Genomic DNA, 27,848 nt, shown 5'->3' on the forward strand with positions numbered 1-27,848 from the left:
GGTGAGACTTAACGGGTTTCTGGTATTCAGACAAATTGACAACATTTAAGAAAAAATACTTTATTTGAGTTACGAGATCCTTCATATTCATTTTGCCTTCATCAGTAGTTTGTATGCCTCACTTCCAAGAATTTAACCACTTCTCCTTCAGAAGATCGGACAATTTTTCTCCTATCATTATTCCTGGGGCATTAGTATGTGCTGTAAGTGGTAAAGGTATGACACTACAATCAGCCACCCTCAAGTTCTTCACGCCATAAACCTTTAATTCGTTATCTACAACAGCTTCTGGATCCTGATCAGGTCCCATTTTGCAAGTGCCAACCTGATGGTGTAAAGTTGCAGATACGTGTCTGAGAGCACATTCCCAATAGTCGTCAGAATCGAATTCTAAATGCTCGCATCCCGGGAGAGGTACATTGTGAAGCTTTGCATCGTATCTTTGCATCGACGGAAATTCCATTATCCTCTGCACCTCTCTGATTGCAGCGATGAAAGTCTTGATGTCTGAATTTTCAGGGTCAGTGAAGTATCTGCCATGAAACTTGGGAGCGTCCAAGGGTGATTTTGAGGTCAGTTCAATATACCCGTACGACTTTGGATGCATCAACAGAGGACACAACGTTGCTGAATTTTTGTCTTCGAGTGGTTTCCAAAACTTTTCGTAAATCTCGTCAGTGAACGCGAAAGCTTTTCTATAGATCAACCCTTGATCAGTTTGCATACCGCCCCCCACGAAGAGAATTTCTATGTCCGGATATTTCTTATTCGTTTCTTTGGACTCCTTTGTTTTTATGTAGGTAAAAGCTTCCACTCCTCCTAAAGATGACATAGGTCCATCGCTAGTGCTATTTAAGAATTTCAAGATGTTGATTGGTGCCGTTAAATCTTTCTGTTTGTATTCTATGGATTCGTTGAACGTATAAGGAAGACCCAGGAAGGTGATATGATCGTACAATTTTTGTCCCACTTGAAGATCTTTGATGATGGGGATTCCGAGTTTTTGCAATTGCTTTTTCGGTCCTATTCCTGAAATATGAAGAAACGATATTTTATATAATATTTAATTTCATATTCTATTGAAATTTTTTTAACGATAGCTATGGAAGGTCGCGTTTTTATTATACACTGCGCAAAAAAATTAACGCACATTCTGAAAATCTCAATTTTAATGAAAGTTAACTCTACATTGACTTTATAACTTATTTTTTATTTTCTCTCGGGAAGGTTTTGAACGAAATAAGACACATTAAATGGAAGGAAAATTCAGGATTTCACCGAATCTTATGTGAAAGAAGAGAAATAAGCAATTTTCAAAATACTGGAATGCTGATAAGTGATTTAATACTTGGTATTTCCACCCCTTGCGTTAAATAAAGCTCGGCAACGACGGTTCATACTCAAAATGAGTGATCTTGAAATGTTCTGATCTAATCCTTCCCAGATTTCTCTGAGTTGGATTCCTAAGTCATTAAGAGTAGCTGGATGATTTTCTGAACTTCTCAACGTTCTATTGGGGTTGTCCCAAACCTGCTCAATCAGATTGAGATCTGGACTTCTTGCTGGCCATTCCATTTGAGAGACTTCATCCTCTTCAAGGTACTCCTGAACGATGCGCGCACGATGGGGTCTGGCATTAACGTCCATAAAAATGAAATTTTCACCAATGTATGTGGCAAATGGCACTACATGCTCTTCAAGAATGTTCCTTATATACCTATCAGCATTCATAGCTGCATTATCAACGACCACTAGGTCTGTGCGAGCAGAAAAGAAATTCCACCCCATACCATAATCGATCCTACCCCGAAACCAGTAGTATTCAGCAAATTGCAGACATCCACATGAAAGATATGCTCATCTTTCATGTGGACGTCTGAATATAAGGGAACGTTGATCACAATGGTAGAGGCAGAATCTAGACTCATCTGTGAAGAGATTTCTATCCCAATCAGCCTCTTTCCAATGGATATGCTCTCTCGCAAAATCCAAACGCGCCCTTCGATGGGCTGGGGTAAGAGCTGGGCCTCTTGCCGCGACACGAGGCCTTAAATCATATTCTCTGAGGCGATTTCTCATTGTTTGAGTGCTAATTTGCACCCCATGATTTGGCTCAAGCTGATTTTGAAGGAGGCGAGCGGTTGCAAACCGTTGTCTCAACGAAGAAACTCTCAAGTAACGTTCTTGAATGGCAGTTGTTACCCGTGGTCTACCCTGTCCTGGTCTTCGGACATTCATACCTGTCTCCCTGAATCGCTGCAACATTCTGGACACACTTGTATGGGAAACTCCAAACCTTTCTGAAATTCTGGTGTATGTCCACCCTCCTTCTCGCAAAACTACCGCTTGGGCACATTCCTCTTGGGTCCAATTGCGTGTTTCGCGTTGCATAGCGATCGAGTGTAGAAAATCAAACGAAAGAAAAACTATTGATCGCTAGAATTTATCGAGAACAACTGATTTCAGAATGGAGCCAATACATTCAAAATCTGATAATCTCTTTTTTATTTATTCCTGCTGGAAAAAAAACATCTGTATTGAAGAAAAACGTTGAAAGTGGATAACATATGCATGCATAATTCTGATGAAAATAATTATCATCGAGAACACCTTCAAGTGTAGAATAAATTTGAGATTTCCATAATGTGCTTCAATTTTTTCGCGCAGTGTTTTTCAAAATGAAAAATTCTACACGATAAGCATAAAAATCATGTAGTACCTACTCCTACACTAAACAGTTCAAACACATGTGAATCAATTAGCACAATTCCACAATTCAGTTGGTGAACATGCATAGTAACAAACCACTGAAATGAAAAACTCATAATAAGTTCTGCGGCGAGAAGGTTTTTGAATCGTTGGTATGGAAACGCGAGAAAAACACACCTTCCCCTAATTTTGAAGTGGATCAATTCGAATTAACATATTCAATTTGAATTTTATATCACTTTGTACTCTTCAGAATAGTAGCCGTGCACATGTTTCTCTAATTCTGTGGCTACTATTTTCATTTGCCACACTTTGTAGAGCAACATCCTGCAAGAATTTCTCAGATTCAAACAGGTTTTAGGGTTATATGTTATCAATGTTGGTTCTAGGAACTCTCCTGTCACGGATTTATCTATTACTAGCTGACCGGGAGAATTTTCAAGCTAGTTATTTATATTTCTTCAACAACACACAAAGTTGTAATGTTTAGTTTGAAATTATGGATATTCTTATTGATTTTTTTACTATCCAAAACGTAAAATTGTTCCATTTATTTTATAGTTTCAAATATTCGAAAATTTCAAAGTTTTTGGCAAGAAATTAACTAGAAATTTAAAATAATACTTATTCCATGATATTCAATCGACCTCCTCAGCTGGCATTTTATGGGTTCATAATATTTTTAATACCATTAAAATCAAAAACACATCGAGAACGATTTCGCATAGAATTAATTCCAAGTTCATTACTTACTCCCTCAGGTTTTTCAGGAAAATGATAAATTTCAGAATAATAATTTATTTGAATAGATAAAGAATGATTCAGATTTCAAAATAGAAAAGCATGGTTTGCACTACAAATTTTGCGTTTTCCAATCTTTTTTGAGCATATCTGCAGCCTTTTCTCCTACCATGATAGATGGTGCATTCATATGTGCTGCCAGTGGTATGGGAATTATACTGCTATCTGCAACTCTCAACTTTTTTATACCATGAACCTTCAATTCATGGTCGACAACTGCTTCAGGATCTTCCTTAGTACCCATCTTGCATGTTGCTACTTGATGATGTAGTGTTGCGGCAAGGTGTTGAAGTGCACATCTCCAATAATTATCTGAATCCCATTTCTCATTTTCACAACCGCCAATGGACCAAGGAACTAACTTAGCATTATATTTCTGTAGAGATGGACTGGTGTTAACGATCCTTTGAGTCTCTCTTATGGAAGCAATAAAAGTCTTCATGTCTTCGTCATTAGGATCTGTGAAATAATTCCCGTAGAATTTTGGATCCTGCAATGGGTCTTTAGAAGTGAGTTTTATGTACCCATACGACTTGGGATGGAGCAACATAGGTAAAACTTGGAAACCAGGTTTTCCTATCAGTGGTTTCCAAAACGCGTTGAAGGTTTGATCGCTTAATCCAAAAGATTTCCGTATCAACGCTCCTGCGTCTGTGTGTAAACCAAGACCAACGAAAAGAAGTTCAACGTCTGGTAATTCTTTCGGTTCTTCATCTTTAACTTTGATATAAGTGAAAGATTCAACCCCTCCGAGGTCGGTGTATGGCCCTTTTCCAGATGTATATTGTAGAAATGATTTCAAAGAAATAATATCCTCTGCTCTTACAGTTATAGATTCGTTAACGCTAAACAAAAGACCCAAAAATGTTAAATGATCGTACAATTTTTGTCCAACGGGAAGATCTTGGACTGTAGAAATGCCAAGTTCGTCCAGATGCTTCTGTGGACCAATACCTATAAATTAGGAAGTGATATTTCAAATATAAAATGACTAAAATCATTTTTTGATTGAGTATGGATAATATACCTGACAACATAAGAAGTTGGGGTGAGTGGAAGGCGCCAGCAGATGAAATAACTTCTTTTTCTGCAAAAGCTGTGTAGGTTCGACCTTTTCTTATATATTTCACTCCATACGCTTCCTTGGTTTTGGGATTTATCAATATTTGAGTGGCTCTGGCTTCTGTGAGAATTGTTAAATTCGGTCTCTTCTTCACCGGTCTCAAAAAGGCTTTCTCCACACTGCATCTCCTACCGTTAATTATTGTTCCTTGTACATATGACACTCCTAGCTGTTGCTTTCCGTTGTAGTCAACATATTTGTAACCTGCTTCTTGACACGCTTTCACCCAAGCATTGGCAGATTCTGTCCTAAAGGATACGTCTTGGACTGATTGGTAACCTGAGAAAGATATATTTCTTCAAAAAAAATGAAGTTATGAATTTATAGATAAAAAATACTGTCATGAACGGGTTGGTCAGAGAATGTTGACCAACGTTCACTTATCTCCGGTTGAGATGTTCTTTCAACCCCTGGAAGTGCGGCTCTCCAGAGGTCTCGGAGAATGAATAATTATGTAAGTTTCACTAAGATGTTATTTGTGAGTCCGGCCCGTCGCTTCAATGGACAGGTCTTTTAAGTTGACTTTCTTTCTCTAGGGACAGGATTAAGGTCAATGAAAGTCGATTGAAATTTTAAACTTAAATGAAATAAAGAAAAAAATATATATCCAAAATTACAGTATCCACGAAATTTCTATATTTTTGACTCAACGGCCAAAACTTTATGATTAAAAAAAATTATCTCAAATAATCTATTATTCCAACAAAAGGAACAAAATAACCAACTTTGAACTTGGGAGAATCGGGACAACTCAACTGAACTTATTTTCATCGAAAAGTATTCAAAAATCAACAAATAAAATGAAATTTCAATAGCCAAAAGATTGTTAACTTGCCCTTATCCCGCAGTGCTAGGTGAATAATTAGGCCCTGCCTAAACCTAGTTTTAATTTCTTCAAACTTTTCATTCGAAACGCGTAATTCCTTTTCAATAACTTCACTCCCGATTCGCGCACTCCGAGCTAATCTAATTTATACCAATACAAATTCTAAACTTTATCCCAAAAAATCCCTGTTTCACTATTTCTGACCTAATTCAACCGTTTTTAGAGTTAAAACAATTCCTTCTTCCTTAAAAACTTAAAATTCCTTCAACTCTCTATCCTTTACTAAATTTCCTTTATTTTTGATTCAACCTTGAAAAAAAATTTACTCTGATCTTCAAAAGAAATTGTTTCAATCTAAGTCCGGTTTCGCGACCGACGTTCGAATTCTCAACCCTTCTCAATAAAAGACCCTAAACTAAACGATACTGACTTCTTCCTTCAACCTCAACAAAATCGTAACATCGCACGTATCTAAGACCGTCCCAACAATTGCCCAAAATACCATGCCAATTAGATCATTGGTTATAAAATTTTATCCTTCTTCAGTTTTTTATCAATAGACCCCACCTCGACTTCAAACCAGATTTTTCTGTCGTCTCATCAAAAAAACATACTTCGACTTTGCCTAACGAACTTTTTGCTGTGTCATCTGAGAAAGACCATGACGGTTTTTCGCATGTATAGAACTCAGATAAGTCAAGATTTAGCCGTATCTAAATTATTTTTCTTATCCGTGAAAAATATATCGATTTCACCAACGCAGCGAGACGATAACTAAGAAAAGCAATAATTGAAAAATAAAACATCCTGCTTCTAAGATAAGATCGGTTTACACAAGTCGCGACCGCTCTTTTGAATTTAACGTATATTCTTTCTGAATAATAATCCCAATAATTTCAAGAGTTTCAATAATTTCCAAATTTCCGATTTACTACAATACCTCCGACTCCATGATAACCGGTATCGTTGACAGCGATGAAGGCATCTTCGGATTTCACGAAATATTTGAATACATCCTTGTAGCCCCAGCCTGGATTTCCCATTTGCTCCCACTTGTTGTAGTCTTCTTTGTTTCCTCGTACATAAAGCATATAGTTTATAATTGTTGACCCTCCTAACGCTTTGCCTCTTGGCCATGGCATGCGTTGATTGACCATACCTGCAAGAAGAGATCACGTAGAGTGATATTCAAAATTTTGAAATTCTGAATTGTCACCTAGAGCTACTCCTTCCTGTTTCTCCATGGTGTAACCCCAATTAAGGTCTGTGAATTGGAGAGCTGGTGCCAAAAAAGGTATATCGGAGAAACCTGTAGCTTCTCGTCCTACTTCTAAGAGTAAAATTTTCCATTTTGGCACTTCTGATAACCGGTTTGCTATTACAGAACCTGCCGATCCTGATCCAATTATGATAAAATCAAATTTGGTAGGTATATTCTCTTCACCCCAAACTGCAACAAAATTCAAGTCATTCAACATTGGTAGGAGCATTTTATAGTGGCTATTTTTTAAATCTGGTAAAATTGTAAATAGATTCATGTAAAGTGAACTGAAAGATAAATTTTAAGTGTTTAAGTTTAGGAAATCTATTTTTACTGAATCAAATTCATTTTCAAAACTGAAGTGCAAGCGAAGTTTCGATAAATTCTAATGACTCACCTTTAAAATGCAAGGTATTATCCATTTCTGATTGAATTTTTATTTGCTTCAGAAGAAATTTTGTCATATCCTTCTGTTTGTCATCATCATCAGAGCAATTTATAAACGGCGCCAAGAAAAATATATAACACCAAAAAAGCATCATTATTTTATCTGAAAAACTATAGAAAACACTTATTTAGGTGTTGCAAGCGAAGTATTCACAAGAAAGTTGTAACCCGAAGATAAATACTTGATAAATATCATCCAATTTCGAGTTATGTATACCTACTTTATATTTATCTCAGAGTCAGACTTTTATCAATCAAAGAGCGAAATATCTTTTATATTGACGATATGTGCAATAATAAATAACCTGATAACTCGGTAATTAAATGTTCCAGAACACATAAAATATGCTAAGTCAAATATTGTCGTCAAAAAAATTCAATCCTAAAACAAATTTGGTTGTGAATATGTTAATTAATTATTTATGAGGATTTGGATATCTTGACCCTGAATATTCATTTTCTTTTTGATAATTTTCGAGTATACTAAGGAATATTGAAATGGAATTTGAATTTACAGGTGCAAGGAATAAAAGCCACTGTCTTGTATCTGTTACTTGGTTTTATTCTAGATATATGAATTCTCTTGATACAACTATCTCCTGAGTTTTGAGTGGTTATTCATTGATTACTATTTCATCGTATTGTCTGAATTTTTCAAATATGGACCTGATGTTGGTATAAATACATAGGGAACGACTCTGTGATGGCAAATCCGTTGTTTAATTCAATTCTGCCCGTCCAGTTTGGTCTGACTGTCTATAAACACGACAACTTTCGAACGGAAAAGGCTTGACATTTTCAATCTATATTCCATAAATGGGGCAGTTTGAAATGTTGTTTTCCTGATAAATGTGAAACTACTCATTCGATCGGGATAAAGATCGAGATAAGACTCCCCGTCTAGATAAAATAACGGGCAACAGTGACCTCCTAATATCAATATACGCATGAATAAGCGAGAGCTCAGAAGCGATCCTCATTTTTGACGAATCTGTCCTCAAATTCGATTCATTCATTGTTTTGATTTTGAAGTATTGAAGTCCAGATGATGTTATTTTCAAATTAGGTAATAATCTCCTGCCAAAATTATCCAGTGGCGTAGACACAGGGATGTGATGATCCTTTTCCTATTGTAAATCGAGGCCATTTGTTTCTTAAGAAAATTATTTTATTTCGGAAATAAACAGTGTTTTATTGAAAAAAAAAAGGTGTCTTGAGTTTTTCTCATAAAATGTACCGCTGTCGAGTGCGAAGCAAATGTTAACCACAAAAATTTACAGAATTAATTTATTCAAATTAGTAATAAGTGAAAATACAAAAATTGCCTTAATTTATTCTAACTTTCAAATGGCATTTAATTGAACATTCGAGAATGAACATTTATTAGATATTTAATGAAAATTATTCAATACTTATTTTTTTGTATGTGGGGTTTGCTCTGTACTCGATTTTCTCGAAAAAGATTTTTTTCTCCATAACACTTTTGATTTCAAAAATGGTATAATTTTCTTGAAGAAAAAATAACAATCGCGTAAATTTTCAATAGGAAAAGGGATATCACTATCCTATTTCTACGCCACTGGATGATTTTGGCAGGAGACACTTATTTAATTCGAAAAATTACATTATCTAAACTTCAAAACCTGAAAATTGAAACAATGAATGAAATAATACTAGAGTTATAAGTTAAAAACGGAATTTTTTTCAAAGTTTAACACCCTGTATCTCGAAAACGAAGCTTGTTAGGATTTTTATGAAAAAAGTTGTTGTATCTGACGCCAAAGTTATTGAACTAAAATCTGGACCACCCTGTATATTCCGAGCTTCGTGCTAAATTTCTTGTTGATAGTGGTTGAAGAAGCATAGAAAATTCAAGTAGAGTAACGAAAAAATCAGGGACGTACTCACGTGAAGTGAGGACCTTCTGAGCGCTCATTCGTTCATGACCCTTATGGGAGCCGTATACCTATGTGGATTTCTGTGGTCTCCAAAGGCGCAATTGGCGCATGTATGAGCGAGCACATAACTCTTCCGACTTTCGACTTCTTCTTTTCTAAGCGCTAATAATGCACACTTGAAATTTAAAAAATCCACAGTTTTTTAATCTTCCTACTTCTGACTGGTTACTCTGAGACAGATACCTAAGTTATCTTAAATTTTTTGTACCTCTACTCTCCTAGTACTCTGTGAGACGTTTCAGAGGCTTAGTTCAGAGCTTATACGAGTTAGAAGAACCAGTTGTGATTTGTATAGTCCCATAAACTGATAATTTGGTATCATGAATAATCACTTGACTAATTCGATAAGTTTTTGTACTCTTACTACCTTTTCAATATTATTGATATTTAGCAGACCTATTATATTTCACAAACTATTCCTATTCACAGCCAAACTGAAAATTCGTGATACATTGGTTTCAAGTGGGAATACCAATACGTGACTGCTCAGTTCAATACAAAAAAATGGATTTTTTCCGCTTACAACCAACGATTCTTATGAGATTTTCACATAATTTTAGTAAGAAATAATCTACAGTGTGGAAAATCTATATTTCGAATTTTTGAATGAAAAAAAAATTGCTAACTTTTCATTCTTCGCAAAAGAATTGATGATAGTATGTGTAATGTACAACACTGATAAATTTTTAAAATACTCGTGAATAAAAAGCCTTACAAAAAACATTACAATGAAAGTTAAACTATAATTTTGTGAAAAAATAATCGACAGTCGTACAGTGCTGCCCTTTACTTATAAGTTCCGTAAAGAGAAATAAGATAAAGTGAATATACAACTTTGTAGACCGTACAAAGTTTGATCATACGCGGGAAGCCACATGAGGGAATCTCTCTTAATGTTTCAGGCGTATAGGAAAATTATACCTAGGACATATGTATATCAAAATGAATTTCAAGATTCATTGAATATATTTAGTTCACTTTTATCCAATGAGAACCAATGATAAATAATTCCGAAGAATCGATATACATGCATTTTTGTTTCCGATTTGATACAATTACACTTCATTACACTCACCCGTTTGGAGATTCTTATACAAATACATACATGTACAATATATTCACATTGACGTTCCCACCAAACTTCTAACCATGTAGTCTTATTTTTTCACGTTTTAAAGGCTCAAAATTTTGTGATAAAATATTTTTCGTATGAGTACTATTGATGGATATTAATGACTTTATCTCTCTTGACCATTACCTACTCGCAGTGCAATGTGATTAATTTATCTTCTGAACATTTCTATACTCAATGATGATCGGTAATTGCCTTCTGCTCTATATTAAAACCTGTTCTCGTTTACCCATTTTTTCTATGTAAAATTGTAGGATCTCAAGGTTTTGAAATAACTTGAAAATGATGCAAATGCCTTTCAAGGGCCTCTCATTTCCTATATCCCATAAATATGAAAACATAAAATAAACTACTGGTGATGTGGAACTGATTGTGACCTGTTTTGAATTCAGAACCAAATATTCAAGATTTGATTATTTTCAGAATTTGCTCTTATACAGACTTAATGTTCAATAAGAAATACAGGAAGAATAAATAATGTAGTGTTTTAATCGTTACTATGTGAAAGTTGATCTTTAATAGGTACAAATATTAGTTTTCATTACATCCGATTTAAAGGAAAAAATATCTGATGATTAGCTTGAAATAAGTTTTAAAATGCGCGGTTACACAATGTAATCTTCAAAATGTTAATATCATATTCTGTTAGTAAAGTATAATAATAATAGAACTTATTTCATTCATGATCAACTAACAATGGACGCGTCCACTGGCTTTAATTTGATGAATAAATTAATTGGCCCAACGTACTCTTTCGTTGTATTTACGTACTCTTTTCTTTCAGTGTATAAAATAATACACTATTATCAGATTCAGTCCATTATTCAAAGTGAAATCAACCAATTGATTTAATTTATCATCGTTGTGCAAATTCAAGTAATGTATTCAGTTGACGATAAGTAGATGGTGTGTTGGAATGAAATCAGCAGCGATATAGACGTACACATACGCGTAACGAGGGGGGGGGGTGTTTATCGTGACATAACCCCAACCATTGAATAAAATAAATAAAAAAAAAGTCAAAAAAGATTGAATAATAATATAGTGCGCGAACCGTCTTTTCGTCTTACGTCTTCGACTTCACTTGAACCCTCCCCGTCTTCGGCTTAATTTGAACTCTTTTCTGCCGCTTGGGACTTACCCTTTCTCGAATATCGACCTTCCTTCTTTCCGCTTGACCACACCCTTAGGGAAAGTACCATCCCCTAGTCCAATAAGAATTTTGCCGTACCGCCCACAAAGATCTTCGCTGATTCCTGGAAATCGAATATTCTCGAAGAACTAGTACCTGATACACAGATGTAACACATCTGGTACAACCGTCTTGTTCTCGAACTTTCCCAACCCCAGTAAATCTCTTAAGTTTTACAACCGACATGACACATCTTCGACACCCCGAAAAATTACACATCCTTTTTACATTATATGTACAATAACAATTCGTTCCCTGTAAATTCATTGAAACTGTCATGCCCTCGACACTTGAAGAAACTAATAGGTCTCCAAGCATCCGGTTGACCATCGCAATTATTTACAGGGAACAATAACTGGATCCTACATTTCCATGTAGAGTTTTGTGCTCCTTGACCAGGGCCGTCGACAAGAATTACGGACCCAGGATGGATATAAGAACGCGGACATACAGGCGCTTCCGCCATTCTGAGTCGGACTCTTACAAAATGGCGAAATTCTTATTTATCGTGTTTGCATTTTTATTGCGTTATATTTTAATATCTCAAAAAAAATGAGAGTTCAAATCATATCCAAATTTTGGTTTTCCGAATAACTCTATTTTCGTTTATAATGGGCGTATCGGAATTTCAAAAAAAGCATTTTGGAGGCTGTAGTTTCTATAATATTTTCGAGATCTTGGGATGAAATTTTTTTCACTAGTTAATCATTTCAATTTGTAGTGAAAACGTGAGCTAAAAATGTTTATCATTGCCGCTTTCTATTGCCGATGTCTGAATCAGACACAAAACTTAATTGCAGTAGAAACCCCATTATCCGGACGTTATGCATTCGGATAATCGAAAATCCGTATAATCGAAGTGCAGAGATTATTATACATGTTAGCAAGAATTATGAGCTATATGAGCTGAGCCTGAGGGTGAGCCTATGAATTGTACACATATTTTTCAACCGAAGATTCCTGAGGTCAAGAAACATTTATTTCCTTTACTATCTCTTCCGATTGGATTTTTTTCTCACTTAGAATAGCAGGCATTCTGGAGTTGACCGGACTTTGATGAAATTTTATGTTCGGAGAAGATTCATCACACCAATAAAAAAAAATATATTTCGAAAATCATTTTCTTCGATTCCATTCCATTTGCGAGATACAACTAAACTAAAAACTACATTTTTTATGAATTTACAACAGTCATCAATATGAGTGTTTTTCACGGGCTATCCAAATATGTTATTGGAGAAACTATCGAACCGAGGAAAGTTATTGAAAAAAAACCGATTTTTCAAAAATTTGACAATTAAATATTTATTGAACCACAGACAACATGGATGTATTTTCTGAATACTTATAAAATCTGAATTAACTCATGATTTTGAATGGAATTGATTGAAGTAAATATAAAACTACTACTACATTTACATATTCAGAATCGATTGAGCATTCGGAAAATAAAATGAAGTATATTTTGCAAGAATAAAATTTCTGTTTTCTACTAAATCGGAAGTTCGAATGAAGAAACAATTGGTCAGAAATCCAGACCTTCATGTATTGAAAACCAAATTTTTTTTTGGAAAACGGTTTTTCCTCAATAACTTTTCATGCCTTGGTTCCATAGTTTTTTCGATAACATACTTGGTTAGCCCGTGAAAAATACTACCATTGTGATGGATTGCTTATCCTTTGAGTAATCAGAGGAAAAGCCACAAAATCTTGTGACCCGCCCACTTGAAACACTCTGTATATAAAAATATCATTTTCTATCATAGTCACGGAAATATAACTCATCATCCAGATATTTCGAACGGTGCTAGAAATTAGCAATTCACTCGTATATCAACATATTATATCAAGTTAATCATCTACTTTTTTGTTTTATTGAAAATTATGTTCAAGAAAACAAATTCACATGCGAAATTTCGTTCAAACTAGCTCGTAAAAGCTCACGACCTCATATTAGTGCTTTTATCGTTTACATTTACAAGCAATAATCAATCAAATTGATTAACTCCTGTTTATGCTATATGCTGGAATTACATAACATTGTCATTGTAAAATGAATAGATTGTACTCACCTTTTCTATATCACAATAATAGAAACTACGTTAGATAAAAAAATTCATTGAACTTAAACTACTATTACCAGCTGAAATTCTCGAATCCACTGAGACGCATCGATTTTATATGAAGATTTTTTTCGAAACTTCGACTTAAGGTTGGTCACCGGTGTGTCAAGCTTTTCGAAGAGAGCGAAGAATTTGCAGTTGTTTTTTCGTGAGATATTCTTATGGAGTTTACTGACCTTTTCTCCATCTGAGGTGGGTCCCAAAACGCTTCGACGGTTGCGTATTTTCGCATCTGAAGAATAGTCCAGTCAATATTTTTCACTGGAGTAGTTTTGGAGTAGTTTTGATTTCTTTTTTATTTTTTCGCTGAATTTTAATCTTAGGTTTGCCACCAGAATTTCGTGACGGAACATTGAAGAAATTCAAAAAAGGTAAAAAATTTCAATTTTTGTTGGTTTTTTGCATATAACTCGAGAAATATCAATTTTTCGTGAATGACCTTTCCATACAAAAACAAAGTAAGTATATAAAATTTTCATTTCATCAAAATTTTTTGAACGATAAGTCGTTCTGGCTCAAACGATAGATGAAAATTTGAACACACTTTTTGAGGTATTTTCGTTGTTTTTGATTTTATTTGTTTTTTTTGGTGTGCTGAATTCGAATCTGAGTTTTGTCACCGAAATTTCATGATGGAACGTTGAAAAAACTTCAAGAAAGGTAGACAATTCCATTTTATTGGCGGTTTTTTTCTAAAACTCGAAAAATATCGATTTTTTGTGAATGATATTTCCATACAAAAATGAAATACCCTGTTTACGGTATTCAATTGTAATTGGCGCATCAATGAACGAGCGCTAAAAATTCCCTAACTTCACGTAAGTTCTTTTCTCTCCTAGTTTTTTTTAATCATTATTCATCAAATTCAGTGAGTTGAAACAAGCAGAATATTCAATCGTGGATATAGTTTCTGATTTTGTTGGTATATTTGTTTAATTTTCATTTATCCTCATCTGGCGTTACGATTCGTACTACCTGATGATACTATATTATTATATATATTATATTATTTATATTATTATGTAGTAAAAAAATCATTTTTTCCCAATAGATGGCTTTAGTTATCGGGTTTCTCTAGATGGCTATAGAAAGAAGGTATTTCGTACTATAAAAACTTCCTTGACAGTTTTGTGATTAGTTCACTCAGTTTAGTTTGAGCGCGCGTTAAAGATTGATACTAGTAAAGAGAAAATAATCTATATTTTACGGGCGTGACAGCAGCAACGGACCTAGCAACGGTTCTCTTCATCCGTTCTTCAGAACAGTTCTTCTTCTAAGGGCTCTACCAGGGATTTTGGAAGGAGGATTGACTCATTTTCGACTCGAATCGATTATAAAATATCTTTTGAACACGTTCTATATGGTGAAATGATATTTACCCCCTTGTTATCCCCTACCTACCCCCCGAAGATTGAAAAATTCGGTGGTCGACTAAATTGACCGTTGCTGGGAATTTTTTGATGCCAATCGATTGTTGCGATCGAGATGAACACGACCTATATGGTGAAATAATTTGTGACCCCCAAACAAACCCCCTACCAACCCCCCGAAGATTGAAAAATTCGGTGGTCGACTAAATTGACCGTTGCTGGGAATTTTTTGATGCCAATCGATTGTTTCGATCGAGTTGAACACGACCTATATGGTGAAATAATTTGTGACCCCCAAACAAACCCCCTACCAACCCCCCGAAGATTGAAAAATTCGGTGGTCGACTAAATTGACCGTTGCTGGGAATTTTTTGATGCCAATCGATTGTTTCGATCGGGATGAACACGACCTATATGGTGAAATAATTTGTGACCCCCAAACAAACCCCCTACCAACCCCCCGAAGATTGAAAAATTCGGTGGTTGACTAAATTGACCGTTGCTGGATATTTTTTGATGCGACTCGATTGTTACGATCTTGTTGAACACGACCTATTTGGTGAAATAATTTGTGACCCCCAAAAAAACCCCCTACGCACCCCTCGAAGTTTGGAAAATTCGGTGTTCGGCTGAATTGACCGTTGCTGGGAATTTTTTGATGGCAATCGATTGTTGCGATCGAGATGAACACGACCTATATGGTGAAATAATTTGTGACCCCCAAACAAACCCCCTACCAATCCCCCGAAGATTGAAAAATTCGGTGGTCGACTAAATTGACCGTTGCTGGGAATTTTTTGATGCCAATCGATTGTTTCGATCGAGTTGAACACGACCTATATGGTGAAATAATTTGTGACCCCCAAACAAACCCCCTACCAACCCCCCGAAGATTGAAAAATTCGGTGGTCGACTAAATTGACCGTTGCTGGGAATTTTTTGATGCCAATCGATTGTTACGATCGGGATGATTACGACCTATATGGTGAAATAATTTGTGACCCCCAAACAAACCCCCTACCAACCCCCCGAAGATTGAAAAATTCGTTGGTCGACTAAATTGACCGTTGCTGGGAATTTTTTGATGCCAATCGATTGTTTCGATCGAGTTGAACACGACCTATATGGTGAAATAATTTGTGACCCCCAAACAAACCCCCTACCAACCCCCCGAAGATTGAAAAATTCGGTGGTCGACTAAATTGACCGTTGCTGGGAATTTTTTTATGCCAATCGATTGTTACGATCGAGATGAACACGACCTATATGGTGAAATAATTTGTGACCCCCAAACAAACCCCCTACCAACCCCCCGAAGATTGAAAAATTCGGTGGTCGACTAAATTGACCGTTGCTGGGAATTTTTTGATGCCAATCGATTGTTTCGATCGGGATGAACACGACCTATATGGTGAAATAATTTGTGACCCCCAAACAAACCCCCTACCAACCCCCCGAAGATTGAAAAATTCGGTGGTTGACTAAATTGACCGTTGCTGGGTATTTTTTGATGCGACTCGATTGTTACGATCTTGTTGAACACGACCTATTTGGTGAAATAATTTGTGACCCCCAAAAAAACCCCCTACGCACCCCTCGAAGTTTGGAAAATTCGGTGTTCGGCTGAATTGACCGTTGCTGGGAATTTTTTGATGGCAATCGATTGTTGCGATCGAGATGAACACGACCTATATGGTGAAATAATTTGTAACCCCCAAACAAACCCCCTACCAACCCCCCGAAGATTGAAAAATTCGGTGGTCGACTAAATTGACCGTTGCTGGGAATTTTTTGATGCCAATCGATTGTTTCGATCGAGTTGAACACGACCTATATGGTGAAATAATTTGTGACCCCCAAACAAACCCCCTACCTACCCCCCGAAGATTGAAAAATTCGGTGGTCGACTAAATTGACCGTTGCTGGGAATTTTTTGATGCCAATCGATTGTTTCGATCGAGATGAACACGACCTATATGGTGAAATAATTTGTGACCCCCAAACAAACCCCCTACCTACCCCCCGAAGATTGAAAAATTCGGTGGTCGACTAAATTGACCGTTGCTGGGAATTTTTTGATGCCAATCGATTGTTTCGATCGGGATGAACACGACCTATATGGTGAAATAATTTGTGACCCCCAAACAAACCCCGTACCAACCCCCCGAAGATTGAAAAATTCGGTGGTCGACTAAATTGACCGTTGCTGGGTATTTTTTGATGCGACTCGATTGTTACGATCTTGTTGAACACGACCTATTTGGTGAAATAATTTGTGACCCCCAAAAAAACCCCCTACGCACCCCTCGAAGTTTGGAAAATTCGGTGTTCGGCTGAATTGACCGTTGCTGGGGATTTTTTGATGCGAATCGATTGTTTCGATCGAGTTGAACACGACCTATATAGTGAAATAATTTGTGACCCCCAAACAAACCCCCTAGTCACCCCTCAAAGTTTGAAAAATTCAGTAGTCGGCTAAATTGACCGTTGCTGGGGATTTTTTGATGCGAATCGATTGTTTCGATCGAGTTGAAAACGACCTATATAGTGAAATAATTTGTGACCCCCAAACAAACCCCCTACGCACCCCTCGAAGTTTGGAAAATTCGGTGTTCGGCTGAATTGACCGTTGCTGGGGATTTTTTGATGCGAATCGATTGTTTCGATCGAGTTGAAAACGACCTATATAGTGAAATAATTTGTGACCCCCAAACAAACCCCCTACGCACCCCTCGAAGTTTGGAAAATTCGGTGTTCGGCTGAATTGACCGTTGCTGGGGATTTTTTGACGCGAATCGATTGTTTTGATCGAGTTGAACACGACCTATATAGTGAAATAATTTGTGACCGCCAAACAAACCCCCTTCTCACCCCTCAAAGTTTGAAAAATTCAGTAGTCGGCTAAATTGACCGTTGCTGGGGATTTTTTGATGCGAATCGATTGTTCCGATCGAGTTGAACACGACCTATATGGAGAAATAATTTGTGACCCCCCAAACAAACCCCCTACCAACCCCTCGAAGTTTGATAAATTCGGTAGTCGGCTAAATTGACCGCTGCTGGGGATTTTTTGATGCGAATCGATTGTTCCGATCGAGTTGAACACGACCTATATGGTGAAATAATTTGTGACCCCCCAAACAAACCCCCTACCAACCCCTCGAAGTTTGATAAATTCGGTAGTCGGCTAAATTGACCGTTGCTGGGGATTTTTTGATGCGAATCGATTGTTTCGATCGAATTGAACACGACCTATATGGTGAAATAATTTGTGACCCCCAAACAAACCCCCTACCAACCCCTCGAAGTTTGATAAATTCGGTAGTCGGCTAAATTGACCGTTGCTGGGGATTTTTTGATGCGAATCGATTGTTTCGATCGAATTGAACACGACCTATATGGTGAAATAATTTGTGACCCCCAAAAAAACCCCCTACGCACCCCTCGAAGTTTGGAAAATTCGGTGTTCGGCTGAATTGACCGTTGCTGGGGATTTTTTGATCCGAATCGATTGTTTCGATCGGATTGAACACGGCCTATATAGTGAAATAAAAAATAAAAGTGCCGGTTTAGTCCCTGAAATTAGGGGTCGAAACTAATATAGTTTAATCCATGAAGTGCTTTAGGTTTATTGAAGCACCTCGAAATCATAATCAATAATTCTACTTCCGTATGAGAAATAATTGGACTTCTCTTGTCATGTAAATTATTGCATTTGTAAGCAACACAATTCAGCACCATTTTCATTAGATTTATATAATTTCACAATGAAATAAAAAAATTCAACGGACAAATCCACAAGATTGCAATCCAACAGCACAAGTGCGACCGAAACAGAAATACTACACGCTATATATTCTTCTCTGCCTGTTGCGCCGCCCTCACTTTTTCGACTTGCTCTCTATGGGCGCCAGGGCAATACCTCCTAGAAAACAGTAGTCTAGGAGGTATTGGCCAGGGCCGTATCTAGGTAGTATTGCGCCTGTGCCAATATATTTGACAGCGCCCCCCATTTTCGAGATTTTTTTTTATCCATTATATTTTCTTATAGTGTTTTTTCTTCATAATTTACGTCATAAATGTTCGTTAGAGTTTTAAAATAATACACAATAATATAGATATTTACTTATTCGATTAAATATTATTATTTATATAAAAATAAAACAAATTCCAAAACAAAATATTTATATTAATATAGTAAATAGGTACCTATATCTGAAATTCATATATTTCTACTTAATTTTTGAAAATACTGAAAATGTAAAGTATTTTTTCGGATAATTGACTAGAAAATTATAATCGATAATCACAATTATGTAAGTACGTTATTGGTTCAAAATCTAACTTTTCTTGATTTTAATTCGGCAAATGAATCCACTAATTTCGAGTAATCTAAGGTACATGTCATTTCCCCTTTCGATTGCAAGGATTGACATATTTGATAATCGCTCTTGTCCCAAGGAGGAACGAAGATACGACTTTATGAGTTTTAGTTTGCTAAAGGAACGTTCACAAGTAGCAGTTGTCACTGGCAAACTCAGAAATATTCTCAAAGCCGTTTGTAGATTCGGATAAATATTCTCAAGAGTGAGATCATATATACCATTCAATATTTGTAATGGTCCCATTTCGATAAAGTTGTCTATAATTAGGTTACTTTGAAATTTGAAACTTTCAATTTCCATTGAAAATTCATGTGCATTTAAATCAGAAGGATATTTTGTTGCAAGATCTGCAGCACTTTTCTTCAAATCGTCAATAGTCATAGATTGAATAACACTTCCATTCAAAAAAAAGTTGTCGGCCACTTCCTTCAAAGCAACAAATCTTTTTCCCATTTCTATTATTGTTTTATCAAGCACTTGTAATAGTCCAATTCTGAGTTTTGCATTTGCATCAAAAAGATAAGCTTCATCACTAGCTAGTTCTCCTGACATTTTTGGTTTCTTCCGTTTCCTTGACTCATGTAATATTGCTTCAATTCCGATTTTACCTGCTTCAATTTTTGAAAATTCCATCAATGATGGGAAAAAGTTTTCTCTATACGCTTTTAATTCGTTTAATAGTCCAAGTATCATTCTTGAGCTTTTAGAAATATCACGTTGCTTTTCCTGCAAAGATTGATTGATTCTATTTATCTTACTCAACAGAATATCCCAGAAGTTAAGATATATGATGAATTCATAATTTGATATCAAATTTACTAAGGAAAATTCTTTTAGCTTGCGAAGAATTTCAATAATTTTACCTAATTGTGACTTCAAGGAATGTACAGCGTTTGCTTTTGAGGACCAGCGAGTATCGCAAAACCTTTTAGAGTGAGGTCGACTTCTGTTTTGAGTAATTCCCACCTTGAAGAAGATCCAACAAAAAAATTATTTATTTGCTGAACAGTTGCAAAGAACGTTTCCATATGTGGGTTCACTTCAGCAGCATGAACGCCCACTAAATTCAGACTGTGGGCAGTGCAAGGAATGAATTTCGCATTATCATTTAACATCAAAATTCGAGCTTGTACACCCTTGTATTTTCCAGCCATATTAGTCCCATTATCATAAGACTGCCCTCTCCCATTGTTAATATCCAAACCATCGGCGATCAATTTTTCTACGATTTCTTTTGCGATCGATTCGCATAAAAAAATCCCCAGCAACGGTCAATTCAGCCGAACACCGAATTTTCCAAACTTCGAGGGGTGCGTAGGGGGTTTGTTTGGGGGTCACAAATTATTTCACCATATAGGTCATGTTCAACTCGATCGAAACAATCGATTCGCATCAAAAAATCCCCAGCAACGGTCAATTTAGCCGACTACCGAATTTTTCAAACTTTGAGGGGTGACTAGGGGGTTTGTTTGGGGGTCACAAATTATTTCACTATATAGGTCGTGTTCAACTCGATCAAAACAATCGATTCGCATCAAAAAATCCCCAGCAACGGTCAATTCAGCCGAACACCGAATTTTCCAAACTTCGAGGGGTGCGTAGGGGCTTTGTTTGGGGGTCACAAATTATTTCACTATATAGGTCGTTTTCAACTCGATCGAAACAATCGATTCGCATCAAAAAATCCCCAGCAACGGTCAATTTAGCCGACTACTGAATTTTTCAAACTTTGAGGGGTGACTAGGGGGTTTGTTTGGGGGTCACAAATTATTTCACTATATAGGTCGTGTTCAACTCGATCGAAACAATCGATTGGCATCAAAAAATTCCCAGCAACGGTCAATTTAGTCGACCACCGAATTTTTCAATCTTCGAGGGGTGCGTAGGGGGTTTTTTTGGAGGTCACAAATTATTTCACCATATAGGTCGTGTTCATCCCGATCGTAACAATCGATTGGCATCAAAAAATTCCCAGCAACGGTCAATTTAGTCGACCACCGAATTTTTCAATCTTCGAGGGGTGCGTAGGGGGTTTTTTTGGGGGTCACAAATTATTTCACCATATAGGTCGTGTTCAATTCGATCGAAACAATCAATTCGCATCAAAAAATCCCCAGCAACGGTCAATTTAGCCGACTACTGAATTTTTCAAACTTTGAGGGGTGAGTAGGGGGTTTGTTTGGGGGTCACAAATTATTTCACCATATAGGTCATGTTCAACTCGATCGAAACAATCGATTCGCATCAAAAAATCCCCAGCAACGGTCAATTCAGCCGAACACCGAATTTTTCAAAATTTGAGGGGTGAGTAGGGGGTTTGTTTGGGGGTCACAAATTATTTCACCATATTGGTCATGTTCAACTCGATCGAAACAATCGATTCGCATCAAAAAATCCCCAGCAACGGTCAATTTAGCCGACTACTGAATTTTTCAAACTTTGAGGGGTGAGTAGGGGGTTTGTTTGGGGGTCACAAATTATTTCACCATATAGGTCATGTTCAACTCGATCGAAACAATCGATTCGCATCAAAAAATCCCCAGCAACGGTCAATTTAGCCGACTACCGAATTTTTCAAACTTTGAGGGGTGACTAGGGGGTTTGTTTGGGGGTCACAAATTATTTCACTATATAGGTCGTGTTCAACTCGATCAAAACAATCGATTCGCGTCAAAAAATCCCCAGCAACGGTCAATTCAGCCGAACACCGAATTTTCCAAACTTCGAGGGGTGCGTAGGGGGTTTGTTTGGGGGTCACAAATTATTTCACTATATAGGTCGTTTTCAACTCGATCGAAACAATCGATTCGCATAAAAAAATCCCCAGCAACGGTCAATTTAGCCGACTACTGAATTTTTCAAACTTTGAGGGGTGACTAGGGGGTTTGTTTGGGGGTCACAAATTATTTCACTATATAGGTCGTGTTCAACTCGATCGAAACAATCGATTCGCATCAAAAAATTCCCAGCAACGGTCAATTCAGCCGAACACCGAATTTTCCAAACTTCGAGGGGTGCGTAGGGGGTTTTTTTGGGGGTCACAAATTATTTCACCAAATAGGTCGTGTTCAACAAGATCGTAACAATCGAGTCGCATCAAAAAATACCCAGCAACGGTCAATTTAGTCAACCACCGAATTTTTCAATCTTCGGGGGGTTGGTAGGGGGTTTGTTTGGGGGTCACAAATAATTTCACCATATAGGTCGTGTTCATCCCGATCGAAACAATCGATTGGCATCAAAAAATTCCCAGCAACGGTCAATTCAGTCGACCACCGAATTTTTCAATCTTCGGGGGGTAGGTAGGGGGTTTGTTTGGGGGTCACAAATTATTTCACCATATAGGTCGTGTTCTTCTCGATCGAAACAATCGATTGGCATCAAAAAATTCCCAGCAACGGTCAATTTAGTCGACCACCGAATTTTTCAATCTTCGGGGGGTTGGTAGGGGGTTTGTTTGGGGGTCACAAATTATTTCACCATATAGGTCGTGTTCAACTCGATCGAAACAATCGATTGGCATCAAAAAATTCCCAGCAACGGTCAATTTAGTCGACCACCGAATTTTTCAATCTTCGGGGGGTTGGTAGGGGGTTTGTTTGGGGGTCACAAATTATTTCACCATATAGGTCGTGTTCATCTCGATCGAAACAATCGATTGGCATCAAAAAATTCCCAGCAACGGTCAATTTAGTCGACCACCGAATTTTTCAATCTTCGGGGGGTAGGTAGGGGATAACAAGGGGGTAAATATCATTTCACCATATAGAACGTGTTCAAAAGATATTTTATAATCGATTCGAGTCGAAAATGAGTCAATCCTCCTTCCAAAATCCCTGGTAGAGCCCTTAGAAGAAGAACTGTTCTGAAGAACGGATGAAGAGAACCGTTGCTAGGTCCGTTGCTGCTGTCACGCCCGTCTATATTTTACAGTTTTTCTTCGATAAAGGAGCAAATGCAAGCCAAGCGGGTGAAAATGTGAATAATGTTTATGGTCCTGGTACTGTAACAGCCAATCACGCCTCCCTTCCGTTCTGGTAATTTCGATGTCAAAGCTGCACCACTGACTGGAAATCAAATTGTCGAAAATGCCGATAAAATCATTTGTATAAGACTGGTTTCAAGAAAAAGCTCGATCTATGGGAACCACATAAAAAAACCTCATAAACCGAAATTCTATCTCCAAATCTGCTGGATCACAACAAGATTAAAATTGATCCAGTTTTGAAGCGGTTGGTGACTGGTGATGAAAATTGAATCACTTACGACAACGTCAAGCGAAAACGGTCGTGGTCGAGACGCGGTGAGCTGGTGGAAACGGTGGCCAAACTAGGATTGACGGCTAGGAAGGGTTTGCTGTGTGTTTAGTGGTATTAGCAGGAAATTATCTAGTGTGAGCTTCTTCCTTACGACACAACTGTTAACTCGTAACCGTACTGTCAACAATTGGACTGTCTGAAGGAATTCGATCGATTTTTATAGAAAACACTTTATATCTTTTTGCAAAACAAAAAAACACAATATTACTCAAGAATCTCAAATTATCAATAACTCCAATCATATCCAGGATTATAATCTTGATGGTAATTTAATTCTGGCATTCTCATAATGTCCCTGGTAGTAATTTGGTAATCCACTTTTTTTCCAGCGATATTTGCGTGAAACTTGGCTGAACCTTCAGGATTATATAAAGGACCATCGCCAATTTCCTTAACATCCTCTCTGAAACAATAATTATTAGAAATTTAGGGATCTACAATATTTTATTGCCTACCTAATCACTCTGTATCCTTTTTCATCAGCGATGTAGTATACTGTCCTCCGGAAGTAACCATCTTCGTAAGTGTAACTTCCGCTTACTTTGTTACCTTCCCGGGATTCCTGTCTTTTATGAAGATTTCCATTGATTTCATCTTGAATATCGGAGGTAAAACTGTACTTAATACCTGTTGATTGACTAGTAAGCGGCTTATGAACAAATTCTTCGTTTAGCCTTCTGGTATTGTGGCCACTGCTTCTGAATGGCACTGATTTCTTTTGAGGCATAGTTGTCACTTTTATTAGTGCTGGATGTTTTGTCCCATATGATTCATATTCGTTCAGTTCATGTTTATTATCTTTTATTGCATATTGTGTAGTTGCATCGTTATCTTCGTTTTTTGAAAGTTCTTTGAAATTGTTCCGATATGTTATTCGATTTGCCTTATATATTTTCGATCTTGGCATGACAGCGGAAGACGGGTGATGTGATCTAACTCCTAGTTGATTTAAATTCGTATTTGTTACTGGTGAAGTATTTTTGATAGAAGGTTCAGTCCCCTGATGCCTAGGTATTAAGCTTATCAATTTCTTTATGATGGTTGCAGCTTTTTGTTCATTACTTGGAGAGATTTGTTTCGTCTGAGATCTTCTAATGGCTGTCAGAACGAAGTGAATGAAGTCCTCGTTGAAATCTTCTGATCTGGAAAGTAGTTCTGCTGTTGCTTTTGTATTTGCCGAAGGAGATTTTGCTGAGTTGAATAGTTTTTCTGTTGTTTTCGTGGAAGTCGGATCTGTTACATAATTAAAATTGTTTGAAATGCTCTCTACTGAAAGCGATGTTGATAGTGTAACAGTTTGTTGGGTTATTTCGATACCAGATGGGGTGGTTATTCTAGAGGTTGAATCGGAAAGTTCTCCTGATGTTTTCTGGAAAACCGTAGTAATATTGAAAATGTGTTGCATATATAAAGGGTGTTCTTTTTAGAGCTATAGAACTTTAAATTGCAATAAAACAACGATGGATTATTCGATTGACATGAATTTTATTTATTCGCGAGATAATCTTGTGGCATTATATTTTAAATATGATTTCTGGCATATGACCGCCACGGCTGGCTCGGATGTAGTCCAATCTGGACGTCCAATTTTCGATGACTTTTTCCAACATTTGTGGCCGTATATCAGCAATAACACGGCGAATGTTGTCTTCCAAATGGTCGAGGGTTTGTGGCTTATCCGCATAGATTAATGACTTTAAATAGTCCCACAGAAAGTAGTCTAGCGGTGTTTAATCACAAGATCTTGGAGGCCAATTTACAGGTCCAAAACGTGAAATTAGGCGGTCACCAAACGTGTCTTTCAATAAATCGGTTGTGGCAATAGCGGTGTGACATGTTGCGCCGTCTTGTTGAAAGCACAGCTCCTGGACATCATAGTTGTTCAATTCAGGAATGAAAAAGTTAGTAATCATGGCTCTATACCGATCACCATTGACTGTAACGTTTTGGCCATCATCGTTTTTGAAGAAGTACGGACCAATGATTCCACCAGCCCATAAAGCGCACCAAACAGTCAGTTTTTCTGGATGTAACGGTGTTTAGACATACACTTGAGGATTAGCTTCACTCCAAATGCGGCAGTTTTGTCTGTTGACGTAGCCATTCAACCAGAAGTGCGCTTCATCGCTAAACAAAATGCGCTTATGAAAATCGGGAACAACGGCAATCTCATTTTGGGCCCATTCGACGAATCTACGCCTTACTTTATAATCGTTTGGCTTCAATTCTTGCACGAGTTGGATTTTGTAAATACGCAAACCAAGATCCTTCCGCAAAATCTTCCATAAAGTGGATGGACACAGATCCAATTCCTGTGCTCGATGGCGGATAGACTCATTCGGGTCTTCCTCAATGCTACGCTCTACAGCAGCAATAGCTTCTTCTGTACGCACCGTACGGCGTCTCTGGGGATGCGAGTTATCAATAAGAGTAAACGTGGTGCGAAAACGTTCCATGGTTAATCGAATTAACTGCACTGATGGACGATTTTGTCGACGATAAAATGGACGTAGTGCGCGGTACGTATTCCGCACAGAACCATTATTTTCGAAATAAAATTGCACTATTTGCAAGCGTTGTTCAGGCGTGATCTATTCATGATGAATTGCCAAACCAAACTGAGAATAAATCTTGACTTGACAGCTTAACAGCTGTTAAATCGGTCGCATCTTGAACAGTAATGCCAACTTAAAGTTACATACCTCGAAAAAAATCACCCTTTAGAAGAAACATTTTCTCTACTTATCATAATTATTAATATTATCATATTAATGATAATAAATTTCAAGTGAAGCTAAAATTAACAATAAAAAAAGAGTAGTGGGAGCTATTCACAACTTCGACTTTTCCTTGTTCGTTCACTATTTTTTGTCCACATACGCACATCACTTTGATTACGATCAATTAGCATGGCCAGTTACGCGATAAAACAAATCAACATCTCGAAAGACAAATTCTGCCATAATCGTGGTGATAATTTAGAATATGAAAAATGTGAAGTAAAGCAGTAAACGAATTTGCTCCAAGTTGATGCATACGAGTCGATCACTATGACGTTTTCTTTACTTGTTTTCACTATTTCTGTTATGTTATGTTGACTTATTTTCTTTTGATAATTCGTTATTTTAACTTTTACAAAACTTTTAAAAATGTTTTTTATTGTGTTTTTGCATAATGTTGTTCGTTTCATTCTTCACTAATAAATTGAAGCACTTTTTTTTTTCAATTATTGATATGTTGGGCAGATATTGTTGATTGGAAATATATTTTCATCTTATTTTGGTAATAGACCAAATTATATTTTTTGTTTCTATTATTTCGTATGTCTATTAGAAATATATTCCTACTTTACTCTTGTCATATGAGAATTTTTATACAGTACGATGGATCCGCCACTGTTTTGTAATTTGTTTTGCAGTTCCATTTCAGTATCGAATAATTAAAATGTAAGTTGATTCAAATATGTCAACACATAATAATTAATAAACTAAATGAGTTCCAAGTGTAGATCTTGGAATTTTTTTGTATCAATTATTTAATTACAATATATGAAGGCTGGTCTACTTTTCAATCTACGTTCTTCATAATAGAGTTCTAGCCAGAATTTTATAGATTTCTCAACTATGTAAGAACGGTTTTCAATAACCGCACTCGCAAATTTTGAACTTCAATTTCAGTCAGCCAAAGTATTTTTTGGAATGAACAAACAAATAAATAAATAACCATAAATCGAATTGATTCGTTATTGAAACATGGTTTCCAAAATATTCAATGAGATTCATTTATGTTATTTTCATCAAAACACATTGATTTACATAATAAAATAACGAATTTCTCGAATCTCTTGAAAAAAATCATTATTATTCAACGAAAAAAGGCTTTTAGGATAAACAAGTAAATCTCATGTGACCATACCTGGGACTTAATTGCTGCTATCAAAAGAAGTAACGCCACTTTATTCGAGTTCATTGTAAACACTGCCCAAGTATAAATTTGTTACTGAACTTTTGGTATGTAAATTTTCGAGAATACACCTATGCCGAATATAGCTATTTTAGTCAAGTTGATCGAGTTTTTTTTGTTTATTTTGACGTTGCCCTTCACATTTGATTCGTCAGGTTGTTTTATGCTCTTCAAGAGAGTAAGCTGTTGAGGAAATTATTTTGAAGGAAGTACTTTTACGATTTTCGAAAAATTCAATT

General features: G+C 36.6%; 3 protein-coding genes across 4 annotated transcripts in view; 1 reads left to right on the forward strand and 2 right to left on the reverse strand.

The window, feature by feature from the left end:
* Nucleotides 1-27,848, forward strand: part of LOC123674766 (flotillin-2) — a 374,288-nt gene that overhangs the window by 66,056 nt on the left and 280,384 nt on the right. The gene's annotated exons all lie outside the window — the stretch shown is intronic.
* Nucleotides 45-27,671, reverse strand: LOC123674767 (glucose dehydrogenase [FAD, quinone]-like). Of its 2 annotated transcripts, XM_045609837.1 has the most exons (3): nt 27,562-27,667; nt 24,102-25,015; nt 23,801-24,049 (listed from the first exon to the last, which is right to left on the reverse strand). In XM_045609837.1, exons 1-3 carry the CDS (start codon nt 27,613-27,615, stop codon nt 23,872-23,874), a joined length of 1,146 nt encoding a protein of 381 aa, XP_045465793.1. In that variant the 5' UTR covers nt 27,616-27,667; the 3' UTR covers nt 23,801-23,871. The 2 variants fall into 2 exon arrangements, with proteins under 2 accessions (XP_045465794.1, XP_045465793.1); XM_045609838.1 differs by lacking the exons at nt 23,801-24,049; nt 24,102-25,015 and adding an exon at nt 45-1,029 and having other exon boundaries at nt 27,562-27,671.
* LOC123674765 (glucose dehydrogenase [FAD, quinone]-like) lies at nt 3,495-10,392 on the reverse strand. The gene is made up of 6 exons (XM_045609834.1): nt 10,201-10,392; nt 7,118-7,278; nt 6,676-6,909; nt 6,400-6,618; nt 4,538-4,912; nt 3,495-4,464 (listed from the first exon to the last, which is right to left on the reverse strand). Exons 2-6 carry the CDS (start codon nt 7,260-7,262, stop codon nt 3,563-3,565), a joined length of 1,875 nt encoding a protein of 624 aa, XP_045465790.1. The 5' UTR covers nt 7,263-7,278; nt 10,201-10,392; the 3' UTR covers nt 3,495-3,562.

The sequence above is a fragment of the Harmonia axyridis genome, chromosome 3, assembly GCF_914767665.1.
Source record: "Harmonia axyridis chromosome 3, icHarAxyr1.1, whole genome shotgun sequence".
NCBI lineage: Eukaryota > Metazoa > Arthropoda > Insecta > Coleoptera > Coccinellidae > Harmonia > Harmonia axyridis.